The 16859-nt window shown below is 41.0% G+C and overlaps 1 protein-coding gene across 2 annotated transcripts; it reads right to left on the bottom strand.

The window, feature by feature from the left end:
* Nucleotides 1–372: 372 nt before the first annotated feature.
* Nucleotides 373–16502, bottom strand: LOC133577564 (tapasin-like). Of its 2 annotated transcripts, XM_061931532.1 has the most exons (8): nucleotides 16179–16501; nucleotides 9867–10037; nucleotides 9539–9787; nucleotides 3785–4138; nucleotides 3392–3715; nucleotides 861–962; nucleotides 716–744; nucleotides 373–643 (listed from the first exon to the last, which is right to left on the bottom strand). In XM_061931532.1, exons 1-8 carry the CDS (start codon nucleotides 16237–16239, stop codon nucleotides 632–634), a joined length of 1302 nt encoding a protein of 433 aa, XP_061787516.1. In that variant the 5' UTR covers nucleotides 16240–16501; the 3' UTR covers nucleotides 373–631. The 2 variants fall into 2 exon arrangements, with proteins under 2 accessions (XP_061787516.1, XP_061787515.1); XM_061931531.1 differs by lacking the exon at nucleotides 373–643 and having other exon boundaries at nucleotides 716–772; nucleotides 16179–16502.
* Between the last annotated feature and the right edge of the window lie 357 nt (nucleotides 16503–16859).

Consider the following 16859-nt stretch of genomic DNA (forward strand, 5'->3'; position numbering starts at 1 on the left):
TAAAATCCCCTGATGAGCAGGGAAACCTGCGAAACAGGCTTGTCGGGATGATATAGCCTCTTGTGTTTTTTCCTGACCTAATGTATATTCCGCTCTACCCCGGTATTGAGCACTGCATAACGGATAAACCACAGAAGCCTAGACTTTATATATATATATATATATTTTTTTTTTTAAACAATATACTTATCTCAGAGGAATTTGTTTTGATACAGTGACATATAATACCTAAATCCTTAATTGAAAATAAAGTAACTTACTGAATATTACTTACTGTGAATCTATTCCGCTTCAAACTGAGAATATCTACGTGGGTGAAGTCTAATACTGATGTGCATAATGTGGACAGGAAGCACAAGTAGACCATGCATATTTATTTTTGTGTCGACTTTATTCTTAAATGTTTTGTGGGAAACACCTTGATAATTACTTCCGGAAATAAAAGCTGCAGAACAGAACCCACGAATATTTCTTCATACAGTGGGCAAAGAATAAAAAAACAACCTTCTGTTTTACTCACTTTCATTAAATTGACAATTTTGTAAAATGAGAGTGAGGATTAAAAATAAGAAAGAAAATAAAAGAGTTGATTTTCCAGTGTTATTAGGAAGGCAGGCCCAGAGCTGCATCTTCATTTCTTTTTCTGCACAAAGTTAAAAATGTGTCATTATGAGCCAGCAATGCAAACATTTCGCTGTTTTGGAAATTAACTTACCTTGTCCGCTTCATCAGCCCCGTTTGAGCCTACGGGCACAAATAAAAGACGTTCTAACTATAAAATACAGCAGAGTACAAGTTGATTGTACATTGTGTAGCAGAAATGGACCAGGAAAGTTACTCATCATCTATGAGGGCACCACCTGAGGGGATGAAGGTCCAAGACACAAACTTGATGAGGCCGTAGAGCACCAGCGCCACACCCACCATCGCCATGGAGTCCTCGATGGACGGCGTGCTGAAGCCTAGAAGGTCAAAGTTCAAGCATGACCATTCGGGATGTCCCGATACAACTTTCCGCTATGATACAAGCCTCGAATACTGGTTGATACGGACATTGATGTATTAACCCGAATCAAACCCACTTGTATTAACATGTAGCGTGGAATGTTATCAAATGTTTGATCAAGGGAAATTAGTCGAACAGAAAACAACCGGCCAATTTATTATTGTTGGTCTGGAATGGACTTATGCTGCCTTCTAAATGAAGTGGTAATTGTCATTAAAATCTTGACGCACCAAGTTGAACAATGCGGACACGTTTGTTACTGGATGCTTTCTAATACGTTTCTGCCTTGGAGACTTCGCATGTCTAAGTGATATGCAACTACGTTTATTTTATACCTGTTTGTATTGACAAATGTACCGTTTTAGACGACAATAATGTTCAAGTGTGTGCTTAGCTGTTGTGTAGCTGCTCGCTCCTAGTAGCCTACCATGTCTACCTTTTGTAAACAACTAAAATACATATAAGAACATGTGCGCTTTTTGGAGGACATTCGATGTTAACTGGCTCTCCAGCTTTGCACAAGTAAAGGCACCGCTAATCGGAGGTTTTAGAGAACTAGTTTTTTTTGCTGATATCAGATATCAATACCGGAATAGTCCACCCCATTGTCTGTTAGAGGAATATTTTCCCATCGTTGATAAGAATGGAGCATCTCAGAACTTGCCAACCGTGGTCTCGGTTCGGCTCGAAGAAGATAAACACAATGAATTCTCGCTATGTGATTTGCAAACGCACGCACATTTGATCCCATTTCGCTTTCGGAGGAAGAAACACCACGAACTAGACGAATGGAGAGTGGACCAATGTGTGTGTATGCTCAAGTTAACTTTCAGTTTCGATCTTTGCCCAGGAGGACAAAAGCATGCGAGGGGGGCGACCGTTTTAGGACTTCAGACAGCTTGGTCGTCTGTCCAGCGCTGCTATTGTTTGTATTCACACTAGAGATGTCCGATAATATCGGACTGCCAATATTATCGACCGATAAATGCTTTAAAATGTCATATTGGAAATTATCGGTATCGGTTTCAAAAAGTATAATTTATGACTTTTTTAAAACGCCGCTGTACGGAGTGGTACACGGACGTAGGGAGAAGTACAGAGCGCCGATAAACCTTAAAGGCACTGCCTTTGCGTGCCGGCCCAATCACATAATATCTGCGGCTTTGCACACACACAAGTGAATGCAAAGCATGCTTGATCAACAGCCATACAGGTCACACTGAGGGTGGCCGTATAAACAACTTTAACACTGTCACAAATATGCGCCACACTATGAACCCACACCAAACAAGAATGACAAATACATTTCGGGAGAACATCCGCACCGTAACGCAACATAAACACAACAGAACAAATACCCAGAACCCCTTGCAGCACTAACTCTTCCGGGACGCTACAATATACGCCCCCCGCTACCCCCTATCCCAAAACCCCGCCCCCCCCCAATCCCGCCGACCTCAACCTCCTCATGCTCTCTCAGGGAGAGCATGTCCCAAATTCCAAGCTGCTGTTTTGAGGCATGTTAAAAAAAATAATGCACTTTGTGACTTCAATAATAAATATGGCAGTGCCATGTTGGCATTTTTTCCCATAACTTGAGTTGATTTATTTTGGAAAACCTTGTTACATTGTTTAATGCAGGGGTCGGGAACCTTTTTGGCTGAGAGAGCCATGAAAGCCAAAGATTTTAAAATGTATTTCCATGAGAGCCATATAATATTATTTTAACCCTGAATACAACTAAATGCGTGCATTTTTAAGTAAGACCAACATTTTTAGAGTGTAATAAGTCTCTTATTCTTTTTAATAACATTGTTATTCTGAAGCTAACCAATAATAAATAAAGTACTTCTTACCAAAAATGCGACTTCTTGAACAGGTGCGGTAGAAAACGGATGGATGGATTAAAATGAATGAGAATGTTTTGAACGTTATTTTTAACACTATGATTACCAGCGGAATTATTCATTACTTATCATGTTAAGCAATGTCTGCTAAGATTTATCTGAGAACCAGATGCAGTCATCAAAAGAGCCACATCTGGCTCTAGAGCCATAGGTTCCCTACCCCTGGTTTAATGCATCCAGCGGGGCATCACAACAAAATTAGGCAAATTAGGTTAATTCCACGACTGTATATATCGGTATCAGTTGATATCGGAATCGGTAATTGAGTTGGACAATATCGGAATATCGGCAAAAAAGCCATTATCGGACATCTCTAATTTACACCCTTGTATAAAACAAATTGTTAATCTTCAATGCTAGTCATAGTTTTAGACAGCCTTAGAACTAAAATATATTGGTGGGCTAGAAGGGAGGGTCCCAAAAAGTCCAGCATATTAACCTTACAGTGAACACTGAAAGATAGGCTCCTATATGTTACCGATGATTCTGATGGTCCCGCTGGCCCGCCGCGTTCCTCCGGGATGCTCCCCTACACAGGTGACCTCCCCGCCTCTGCCCAGGTCCAGCGTGGAAGTGTCCAGCTCCAGGCGGGTGTCCTGGCTGTAGGTACCGTCCCAGGCCTGCCTGTGGCCGCTTATGCGCCCGGGTCCCAACGATCGGGTCTTTCCATCCGGGCTTTTGAACTCCCAGCTCAGGTCCAGGGAATGGGGGGCAAAGCCAGAGGCTTCGCAGTGTACCGTTACACTCTGGCCGGTAACAATCAGGGGCAGAGAGGCGGGGTGAATGGACAAGGACGGAGGTTCTGAACAGAAGAGGAAAAGTCAGTTTTGGACGGGATTTAAATGTACAGATCTCACTCTAAAAGGCTCACCTAAGATCTCCAGCTCCATGGTCACCTGGGCCAGGAGGTTTGGCAGGTACACCATGCAGATGTAGGTGCCCGTGTGGCTGACTTTGGTTTCCCGGATGATTAGAGAAGCATTTCTGTTCTGGTGCAGCCCGGCAAAGTCTATCGTGGCACCTTGCTCCGGCGTGTCGGACAGCCGGTCCGCTTTGCCATCGTAAGCCAGAATCATTTCGCCGCTGCCTCTGAACTGGTGGCGCCACTCGATGGCAAAACCGGACAGTGGCGAAGCGCGGTCGGCCCAGAACTGGCAGTCCAGCAGCACCGGCTCGCCGAGTCCGGCCGTCACTGCGACCGTTGTGGTGGACACGCTGAGGACCACTAAGGAGGGAAACAAGGAGCCGCTCGTAATTAAAAATTGTTTACCTTCAGTGAATTCTATATATATATATATATATATATTTATTTATTTATTTTATTATATATATATATTTTATTATATATATATATATATATAAGAAATAAATACTTGAATTTCAGTGTTCATTTATTTACACATATACACACACATACAGTGTTGGGTTAGTTACTGAAAAGCAGTAACTAGTTACAGTTACTAGTTACTTCATTTCAAAAGTAACTCAGTTACTAACTCAGTTACTTACACCAAAAAGTAATGCGTTACTGTGAAAAGTAACTATTTAGTTACTTCTTTTTTCTTTTTTTTTTAAAGCTCCAATTAATGCCCTTTTAGCCTTCATTTCAGTACTGTTATTGTAGTGGAGAATAATACAATCTGTTGATCAACTTGACATGCATTTGCATCACTCAACTCTGCTAAGCCATGTGGTCTACATACAACACACAAAGACAAAGATATGTTACAAAGGCCAATTTGTTTCTGGCCAGAACAAATTGACAAAACTATTTTAAATAGCTGCAACATAACATACATAAGTAACAAACAGCATAATAACAGCATAGATGTAAACCAAGAAAGGCACACACTACATACACAAAGTCTAACCAGGCATTTTCTTCCTCAAGTAATTCTTATACAAAATCATGTCTGAAACCCAGAACACTACACATTTCCCCAGTTTTAGTTTAGAGATAAGGAAAGATTGGCCTGGCCCACTAGGATCCCTCTTTATGTTTGTGAACTTTATAGTCTATACATTTAGAGTGATGTGATAATCAAACACTCTAGAAGTCTAGAATGAAAGAGTATATAAAAGAATTGACAGCAACGTTCCCTCTCAGGAGCGCGCATGTGCAATTGCGCACTGCTCAAGCGTCCTCTGCGCACGGCAAATCTATGCCATGCACAAAATCAAATAAAAAAAATAAGCGCATAACAATTTTCGACACGACACGGACACGACAGAGAAAACCGTTTTCGTCATCATTGTTCAAATATTGTAACGTCTGTCGAGACGCTTTGAGGACATGAATTCCATCCATCACTTTACTGAGCAAAACTCTTTACTGTCGGCCATAAACACATCACCAAAACATTAGTAAAAAAAATGATATCTAGCAAAACTGGTCATTTTCTGCAGTACAAACCAAACCAAAAGCAACTTTGTTATATCAACAGCAGCCGCTCGCTCTCTCACGTGCGCCAACACTTGCACATATGGCACTTAGCCAGTGATGCGTTTACAGCCACACAAAAAGTCGGACAACTCCAACACCACACATAAAGTGTCATTCCAGGTCGTTACACTATGATTTACCAATCAAATGTGTGCTTATTCTAGTGTCATTTATTAGGAATCTTAATTTATAAATATTAATCATTAAATGCTGTTAAATAATAAATAAATAAATACTAATAAAAATATATTTTTTACAAACAGGAAGTTGCAGGAATGTACACATGATCCCCTGCTTACATCTCATTGTGCAACATGTGAATGTTTTAATGGGAACTAAATGCAATGTCTGAAAGGGGTACAAATTATTTCCAAAGCAGGACCTCCACCCAGACAAACAATACAAGTACACAGTTCATGGAAAACAATATTTTTTGTTATTGTCATTATAAGTGGGCCTAAACACTTATATTAGAAATGGAAATGACTGCTGTCATTTGATTATAATAATAAGAGAATGTTGTCTGTCTATCTGTGTTGGCCCTGTGATGAGGTGGGGACTTGTCCAGGGTGTACACTGCCTTCCGCCCGAATGCAGCTGAGATAGGCTCCAGCGACCCCGAAAGGGACAAGCGGTAGGAAATGGATGGATGGATGGAGATGTAAGTTGTTATTTAGTAAGGTTTGGGACAGGTGTGCTGCTGGTGTAGCCACAGTGTGCACGTCTAAAGTTGCTCACATGGACTCCACTCAATGCTCAGGGAGTTTTTGCGTTTGCTCACACATGAACAATTAGAGGGAACATTGATTGACAGAGTGTGTACCTTCAGCGGTGAATGGTGAGAAGAGGCAGAGTTAATCCTTCAATGGTGGAGGTGAAGTGGCATCAGAGTCTCTGTCTCTCTTTACTAGCTTCGTCGAAGCATGTTGCTATGTAGCTTGTTTCAGCAGATTTGAATTGCTGTTTTGGGCAGTAGATGGCATCTTTGATCCAAAGCACAATTTACATTTAACTAAAATGTTATTTTCTTTGTGCTCGACAAAAGAAAAGTAGTGAAAATATCTCCATGTTAGCAAACTCGACTTATGGCTCCGCCATGATCAGACACGCCCACCCCCCTCGCTCCCCACACTCACACTCAGACACACCCACACAGAGCGCATGTCTCTCTCTCTTCTCCGGCTTGTGACACAAGAAGAATCAGCTCAGCGCTCCGATAAAACACACTTTATACTACATAAAAAGTAACGTAAAATAACGCAGTAACGCATCATGTAGTAACGGTAACTGAGTTACTGAATATAAAAAAATAACGCGTTAGATTACTAGTTACCGCTGAAACTAACGGCGTTACTTTGTAACGCGTTAGTCCCAACACTGCACACATAACACTCATCTACTCATTGTTGAGTTAAGGGTTGAATTGTCCATCCTTGTTTTATTCTCTGTCACTATTTTTCGAACCATGCTTAACACCCTCTCTGATGCATTGCTGTGTGGCACGCACAAAAGTGCTTTCATCAAATGCACTAGATGACAGTATTGTCCTGTTTAAGAGTGTCACAACATTGCTGTTTACGGCAGACGAACTGCTTTACGGTATACAAAAAAGTGGCTGCTGTTGTTGTGTGTTGTTGCCGCGCTGGGAGGACGTTAATGAAACTGCCTAACAATAAACCCACATAAGAAACCAAGAACTCGCCCTCCATCATTCTACAGTTATAACGTCATTGGGCAGGTACGCTTTTTTATATTGAAGAGGACCTGAGTCCGCCTGAATTTCGGGAGATTTTCGGGAGAAAAATTGTCTCGGGAGGTTTTCGGGAGAGGCGCTGAATTTCGGGAGTCTCCCGGAAAATCCGGGAGGGTTGGCAAGTATGTATTTAGTTTTCTTATGCTCTCTGTATAAATATTCCATTTATAAATGAATAATTCACGGCAATTAAAAGCAATACATGATTACTGTATTACTCTTTGCCACTAAGTAGATTTAGCTATACAAGCGTGTGCAAAAAAGGGAAAACCAACAAAAAAAAGAACAAAACATTGGATTCCAAAAGGCTCAACATATATTTAATATATAGTAAATATGTGATATGCATATTTAAAATTGGAGCATTTAAGATTGACAACATTTTTTGGGAGCTGACATGCAGTCTGTCCTTAGAAAATATTGCTCACAAGGCCTTGCCAACTCAATGGAGCTTATACTTCCAACACCGCCAGAGGGCTGATGAGGTGATCAATGCAAAGTAAGGCAATTTACTGCATTTGGGCCAATTAAACTCGGGTAGAGCTTATTATTCAAGTGGAGAAAACCAATTTACAATCGAGCAAACTGCTTGTGGTTGCTGTTGAAACAGATCTACTGTCGTTCTACTTGCCCATTCAAATAAATGAGGCAGTACATTTCACGGATGATTTGTTCAATGAGGTATTGTCTGCCAACAATTTCGTAGTGAATAAACTTCCCTGGAAGGTAGTATTTAGCCAAATATTTAACTTTTTCATGTGAATGCTGCCTTAGTAGCTGTCTGTCACACAGAAGGCATTGTGTACCACTGATGAATATTTATCAACCCAAACGCAGTTTAGTTTGAGGAACAAAACAACAAATCATCAACGGGCTTGGCTACAGTCTAATTTGTTTGGGTTCTTTATTCTACAAATGCTGCTCTGCCTTACATCTTTTCAGCCAGTCTTTGCAAAACAAATGTGACTCTGTAGAACTTGCACCTGGCTCGCTGACAACAAGCTATCCATCCTATTTGGGTCCCACACCAACCTTAAGAAAGTCAATGACTTCACTATAAAAGTGGGTGACATTGTTATCACCAGGAAAGATGAGGTCACCTACCTAGGTTCCATTCTAGATGCTAATCTTTCCTGTGATAAAATGGTAACCAAGGTCATCAAAAAGGTCAACCAACGAACGAGATTTCTCTATAGAATCTCCTCTCTGGTTAACAAAAGCACCATGAGGATTCTAGCGGGAACTCTCGTTCAACCCTTTTTCGATTACGCATGCACCTCCTGGTACCCTAGCACCTCCAAAACCCTCAAATCTAGACTCCAAACATCCCAGACGGCGCTTAGATGGCAGCATATGTTTTTCCAAAACCTGTATGTACCTTTCAGCCTTAATGGTGCCTTCACAGATGTGTAAGTTACCCATGCCTTGGGCACTAATGCACCCCCATACCATCACAGATGCTGGCTTTTGAACTTTGCGTCGATAACAGTCTGGATGGTTCGCTCCCCCCTTTGGTCCGGATGACACAATGTCGAATATTTCCAAAAACAATTTGAAATGTGGACTCGTCAGACCACAGAACACTTTTCGACTTTGCATGAGTCCATCTTAGATGATCTCGGACCCAGAGAAGCCGGCGGCGTTTCTGGATGTTGTTGATAAATGGCTTTCGCTTTGCAGAGTAGAGCTTTAACTTGCACTTACAGATGTAACAACAAACTGGATTTAGAGACAGTGGTTTTCTGAAGTGTTCCTGAGCCCATGTGGTGATATCCTTTAGAGATTGATGTCGGTTTTTGATACAGTGAAGGTCACGGTCATTCAATGTTGTTTTCCGGCCATGCCGCTTACGTGGAGTGATTTCTCCAGATTCTCGGAACCTTTTGATGATATTATGGACCGTAGATGTTGAAATCCCTAAATTTCTTGCAATTGCACTTTGAGAAACGTTGTTCTTAAACTGTTTGACTATTTGCTCACGCAGTTGTGGACAAAGGGGTGTACCTCGCCCCATCCTTTCTTGTGAACATTTTTTGGGAAGCTGTTTTTATACCCAATAATGGCACCCACCTGTTCCCAATTAGCCTGCACACCTGTGGGATGTTCCAAATAAGTGTTTGATGAGCTTTCCTCAACTTTATCAGTATTTATTGCCACCTTTCCCAACTTCTTTGTCACGTGTTGCTGGCATCAAATTCTAAAGTTAATGATTATTTGCAAAAAAAAAAAAATGTTTATCGGTTTGAACATCAAATATGTTGTCTTTGTAGCATATTCAACTGAATATGGGTTGAAAGGGATTTGCAAATCATTGTATTCCGTTTATATTTACATCTAACACAATTTCCCAACTCATATGGAAACGGGGTTTGTAGAACAAGCAAACACCTGCACAGTTTATGACCCTGACAGACCGCCGTAGACATTACCGTCCAGGTCGCTGGTACCCGTGGTGGCGCGCAGGACATTGGACACGCCCAGTTGTGCGTCCAGCCCCTGGATAGAGGCGGCCATCCAGTCGGCTTGCAGGTACAAGGGGCTGAAGGCAGACTCCGTGAGCGAGGCGGCCCATTTGACGGTGGACGGGTGCGGCAGAAAGGAGCTGATCTCACACACAGGCTTGTGGGCGGAGCCGCTGAGTGGGCAGAGCGAGCGGTGACAGAGGGTCGCGGCCGGATCTGACCAGCGTGGAAAAGACAAAGACAAAGTCAGGCAGTGATCGGCGAAGGCAGTGGAGGAGGAAACAAAGTGACAGACCGCCGACGGAGTAGATTCTCTTGATGCCGTCAGGTGGCGCGTCCTGGCTGGCTGCATGATGGCCGTCTGTCCTCACGTTGAGCAGGACCTTTTCCTGGTTGTTGGACGCTCCTGCTCGAGCCTTGTCCGGCACCATCCAGCACTCCAGCACAGGACAGTGGCTGCTGCAGGCTTCGGGAACATCAACATTTGCAATAATATAAATCTTTTTTAAAAATGGATTACTTTTTTTTTTTCCCACCACAGTGCATAAGAGTGACCTGCATGGGGCCTCATTCATTAAAGTCTGCGTGGATTCCCATTTAAAATATCGCTTAAGCCAGGGGTGTCCAAAGTGCGGCCCAGGGGCCATTTACTTGCATGAACGCATCATAATAATCCCCTCAATTCCCCCCCAAAAATGGATTCACTCGCTGGGATATAAAGACAATATAACATACATCCATAAACCTGGATGCATATGCAATAAGTGCAATATATTTATCTGTACAGTAATCTATTTATTTATATCTGCACCTTTTTGCTCTTTTATCCTGCACTACCATGAGCTAATGCAACGACATTTCGTTCTTATCTGTACTGTAAAGTTCAAATTTGAATGACAATAAAAAGGAAGTCTAAGTCTATACTAATATTAGCATGAAAGTTTGGTAAGTTTTGCAGATATACACCTCAGCATCAAATATTTTGTTACTTGAGGAATGCTACCTGTTAGCATGCTAACATTAGTAGGCTAGCTGTATCAGCTAACTTAATAGGTATACACCATAGTCATATTTTGGTACTTTATGAATGCTAACTCTACCATGCTAACATTTAGAGATGTCCGATAATGGCTTTTTTGCCGATATCCGAATATTCCGATATTGTCCAACTCTTAATTACCGATTCCGATATCAACCGATACCGATATATACAGTCGTGGAATTAACACATTATTATGCCTAATTTTGTTGTGATGCCCCGCTGGATGCATTAAACAATGTAACAAGGTTTTCCAAAATAAATCAACTCAAGTTATGGAAAAAAAAATGCCAACATGGCACTGCCATATTTATTATTGACGTCACAAAGTGCATTCTTTTTTTTAACATTCCTCAAAACAGCAGCTTGGAATTTGGGACATGCTCTTCCTGAGAAAGCATGAAGAGGTTGAGGTGGGCGGGGTTGAGGTGGGGGTAGGGGGTAGTGGGGGGTGTATATTGTAGCGTCCCGGAAGAGTTAGTACTGCAAAGGGTTTCTGGGTATTTGTTCTGTTGTGTTTATGTTGTGTTACGGTGCGGATGTTCTCCCGAAATGTGTTTGTCATTCTTGTTTGGTGTAAGTTCACAGTGTGGCGCATATTTGTAACAGTGTTAAAGTTGTTTATACGTCCACCCTCATGTTTATTGTTTATTGAATGGATCCCCATTAGCTGACGCCAAGGCGACTGCTAGTCTTCCTGGGGTCCATATAGGAGAAAACAAAATAAAAATACAAAGAATACATGCAATAACAGACATTATACAATGGAAAAATACAACATAAGATAAAAAGCTAGTTAAAACCAGTATTAAAAATTCACGTCATGTGGGCAGCTGCAATAGGTGTATCTTCAAAGCTGTCTTGAATGACAATTTACTTTGTGAGAGATGAATGTGAGATGGCAACCGATTCCAGAATGATGTACATCTATACATGACTGTATGTTTGAGGAGATTGGTCCTGGGAGCAGGAAGTGCCAAATAGCCATTGCTGGCATTCCTAGTGTCATGAATATGTGTGTTAGTTGATTTTAAAAACTGTTTGTGAAAGTAATCTGGTGATTGATCTAAAATGATAGTTCTAAAGAACATAATGAGACTACAATGCATCATGTGACCTGTATGACTGTTGACCAAGTATGCATGGCATTCACTTGTGTGTGTGAAAAGCCGTAGATATTATGTGATTGGGCCGGCACGCAAAGGCGGTGTCTTTAAGGTTTATTGGCGCTCTGTACTTCTCCCAACGTCCGTGTACCACTCCATACAGCGGCGTTTTAAAAAGTCATAAATTTTACTTTTTGAAACCGATACCGATAATTTCAGATATTACATTTTAAAGCATTTATCGGACATCTCTACTAACATTTTAAGCTATACATTATAGAGTAATATATCTAGGTACTCGACACATAGTATTTTAGCTAACATTATTATTAGTATTCTGTTTTTTTTTAAGCTCATTTAATAAGTATGCACCTCAGCGTCATATATTTTGGTATTTCACTAATCCTAAATGTCAGCATGCTATTGTTAGCAACGCACTGTTAGCATGCTAGCTTTATTAGCTCATTTTGCTCATATTTTATGTTATTGAACGCTATCTGGCCAGCATGTTAACTGAAAGCCTTTCAGTTTGGATTTGGCCCTTCAGCATTCTACGGAGCCACTAAAGGGACATGTTTTGCGAGATCTCGCAAAAGTTTTTTTTTTTCCTTTGTCAGTGAACCGGAAGTAAAACAGACAAAGCGATGGAGGAGCCTATACATCATCCGTGGGACTAGTTTATTGATTTCTATTAGAGATGTCCGATAGTATCGGACTGCCAATATTATCGGCCGATAAATGCTTTAAAATGTCATATCGGAAATTATCGGTATCTGTTTCAAAAAGTAAAATGTATGACTTTTTAAAACGCCGCTGTGTACACGAACGTAGGGACAATTACAGAGCGCCAATACATCTTAAAGGCACTGCCTTTGCGTGCCGGCCCAGTCACATAATATCTACGGCTTTTCACACACACAAGTGAATGCAAGGCATACTTGGTCAACAGCCATACAGGTCACACTGAGGGTGGCCGTATAAACAACTTTAACACTGTTACAAATATGCGCCACACTGTGAACCCACACCAAACAAGAATGACAAACACATTTTGGGAGAACATCCGCACCGTAACACAACATAAACACAACAGAACAAATACCCAGAACCCCTTGCAGCACTAACTCTTCCGGGACGCTACAATATACACCCCCCGCTACCCACTACCCCCTACCTCAACCCCGCCCACCTCAACCTCCTCATGCTCTCTCAGGGAGAGCATGTCCCAAATTCCAAGCTGCTGTTTTGAGGCATGTTAAAAAAAATGATGCACTTTGTGACTTCAATAATAAATATGGCAGTGCCATGTTGGCATTTTTTTTCCCATAACTTGAGTTGATTTATTTTGGAAAACCTTGTTACATTGTTTAATGCATCCAGCGGGGCATCACAACAAAATTAGGCATAATAATGTGTTCATTCCACGACTGTATATATCGGTATCGGTTGATATCGGAATCGGTAATTAAGAGTTGGACAATATCGGAATATCGGAAAACGGCAAAAAAGTCATTATCGGACATCTCTAATTTGTATTTTAGTATTGGCCTAACATATAAAGACATCAAATCGTATTGTGGTCCCACAACAGAGCACAGACGATGGGTAGGCTCCCGCTCCTCCATCGCTGTGTCTGTTTTACTTCCGGTTCACTGACATAGGCAAAAAGCTTTTTGCGAGATCTCGCAAAACATCCATGTCCCTTTAGGGGCTCCGTAGCATTCACACCAAATTTCTGCCGAAATTGCACTTTTCAGTGGTTTTCAAACTATTTTCACCAAGTACCACCATAACGACCAAAAACACAGAAGAATGGTATGCTTAAAAATTAATTAAAAACAAGGCTGAGGTTTTATTTAACAAGAATATTTAATAATTTTGGCCAACGCAACATGGTTAAATCACCAAAAATTCTATTTAAGTGTTAAAAGTGAAACAAATATTAATAAACGGCTTATTTATCAGTTTAGAGATTTAAGTGGTGAAAGTTAAAATAATACATTTTGATTTACAACCTATTTTTAACACTTTTATGAGTGGGGGCCTTTTGGATCCCCAATGCCTTTTAGTCTGTTTTTTAAACTATCATTGTTCAAAAAATAATAATGCATCAAAAACAGGGTTGTTATAAAGTATTCTCCTATTTAGTGGTTAGAGTACCCGCCCTGAGATCGGTAGGTCGTGAGTTCAAACCCCGGCCGAGTCATACCAAAGACTATAAAAATGGGACCCATTACCTCCCTGCTTGGCACTCGGCATCAAGGGTTGGAATTGGGGGTTAAATCACAAAAAATGATTCCCGGGCGCGGCCACCGCTGCTGCTCAATTCTCCCCTCACCTCCCAGGGGGTGATCAAGGGTGACGGGTCAAATACAGAGAATAATTTCGCCCCACCTAGTGTGTGTGTGACACTCATTGGTACTTTAACCTAATTACACACAGTTTGAACAGTCACACTGTGTGTGAATATTTCATGAAGTGATTATTTGCCGTACCACAGTTTGAGAATCATTGGTATACATCACGAAATATTTGTATTTTAGTAAATATGTGATTTTTAGTAGTGTATGAACTTTATTTCTTGTTGACGCCATCTAGTGTGTCAGGAAAAACTTTGCGCGAGCTCTACACACGGTCGAAAAGGTGCGTAGTGTACACAACATTTTACGTGTATATATTTTTTTCTAGGAATACCAACGTTTTCGGGGAAAGTTACTCACGCACATTGGACTCCTGCTGACCCGCTTTTTGCTTAATAAATGAGGCCCCAGGTTGTCCCCAGGTTTATCCCCCCACCACATCTCACCTCCCCGGATTGTAAATAATCAAATGTATATACTTGTTCTTATGCTTTCTGAGCTCACTATGTTCACTGCTCGCTGTACATATCCTACCAAGTCAGACCTACACTGTTACAATGTGCATTACCTACTCAGTGGCCTAGTGGTTAGAGTGTCCGCCCTGAGATCGGTAGGTTGTGAGTTCAAACCCCGGCCGAGTCATACCAAAGACTATAAAAAAATGGGACCCATTACCTCCCTGCTTGGCACTCAGCATCAAGGGTTGGAATTGGGGGTTAAATCACCAAAAATGATTCCCGGGCGCGGCACTGCTGCTGCCCACTGCTCCCCTCACCTCCCAGGGGGTGAACAAGGGGATGGGTCAAATGCAGAGGACAAATTTCGCCACACCTTGTGTGTGTGTGACAATCATTGGTACTTTAACTTTAACTTTATTTCTCAGATGATATAATTGTTGATGACTGAAGTGCTGATATCAACCAAACCTAACTCCCCCTCCCACATCCCGCCCCCGGATTGTAAATAATGTAAATAATTCAATTAGAGATGTCCGATATCGGCCTGCCGATATTATCGGCGATACATGCTTTAGAATGTAATATCGGAAATTATCAGTATCGTTTTTTTTATTATCGGTATCGTGTTTTTTTTTTGTTTTTTTAAATAAATCAACATAAAAAACACAAGATACACTTAAAATTAGTACACCAACCCAAAAAAATTCCTCCCCCATTCATTCACACAAAAGGGTTTATTTCTGTTATTAATATTCTGGTTCCTACATTATATATCAATATGTATCAATACAGTCTGCAAGGAATACAGTCCGTAAACACACAGGATTGTGCGTGCTGCTGGTCCACTAATAGTACTAACCTTTAACAGTTAATTTTACTCATTTTCATTAATTACTAATTTCTACGTAACAGTTTTTGTATTGTTTTACTTTCATTTTTATTCAAGAAAATGTTTTTAATTTATTTATCTTATTTTATTTTTTTAAAAGGACCTTATCTTCACCATACCTGGTTGTCCAAATTAGGCATAATAATGTGTTGATTCCACGACTGTACATATTGGTATCGGTTGATATCGGTATCGGTAATTAAGGGTTTGATCAATATCGGCAAAAAGCCATTATCGGACATCGCTAAATTCAATGTATATACTCTGATGATTAACTTGTGTGATGACTGCATTATGCTGATAGTATATATTTGTACCATGAATTGATTAACGTGGACCCCGACTTAAACAAGTTGAAAAACGTATTCGGGTGTTACCATTTAGTGGTCAATTGTACGGAATATGTACTGAACTGTGCAATCTACTAATAAAAGTCTCAATCAATCAATCAATCGATCAAAACCACATTCCCATTGCGATGCTTCCCTGAGCCACACGGGGGCGTGCCACTCCTTTCTGGAACATGCCACCCCAAACTCCAACCAACAAAAGCAATATTAGAATTTTCACGGCTGTAGAAGATAATGTACGATCACGTCAAAACAAGATAAAAAAAGTGACATTATCCTAAGCGTAGTTCGGCGTGTGTTTCACAGCCAATCTGCGAGAAGAATTGTAATTGTTTGCGGACAAATGTATGGATAGCAACAGTTCTTTGCAGGCGATAACTATAGAGCAAACAATAAAACACTTACCTCGACCGAAGCAAGCAAAAGTAACCAAAGAAAGACTCCATACAGACCAAAGGCTGGCCATGGTTGTTCCACTCGTGTCCTCAGTAATAATTAAGTGTGCGTTTGCTCTCTGGTTTCCCCCCTCACGATAATGCTTTCACTTTCGCACTCAACTGCGCCACAGCGTCAACTTCCGGTTACGGTGGCAAAATAACCAACAAACCCCGTCGACGTTGCTTTTTAAGAAGTTAGGTGTCACCCATCGGGCCGCGGGGCTATATTGTGCATCTATTTAGGGGGGGAACAAACGTTTATTTACCACGACTGTCGGTCTTCACAGGTGCAGTTCCAGATACGGACACTGGGTGGCGCCACGTGGCCGACAGTCATTTCCTGAAACGAGCGTTACATAATGGCTTTTATATTGATCGATTTAAACTTGTATTAGTAGATTGCACAGTACAGTACATATTCCGTACAATTGACCATTAAATGGTAACACCCGAATACGTTTTTTCAACGTGTTTAAGTCGGCGTCCACGTTAATCAATTCATGGTAGGATGGCGGATGTTACAAGTTTGAAAAGCAAGTGCATTTTTTTTTTTTTTTTTACGACGAAATACTTTAAAACTGAAGTTCAGGCATTATTATTATTGTATGAAGACGTTTGTGAACAGTAAACAAAACAACTTATGAGGAAG

This window comes from Nerophis lumbriciformis, linkage group LG37 (genome assembly GCF_033978685.3).
Source record: "Nerophis lumbriciformis linkage group LG37, RoL_Nlum_v2.1, whole genome shotgun sequence".
NCBI classification, from domain to species: domain Eukaryota; kingdom Metazoa; phylum Chordata; class Actinopteri; order Syngnathiformes; family Syngnathidae; genus Nerophis; species Nerophis lumbriciformis.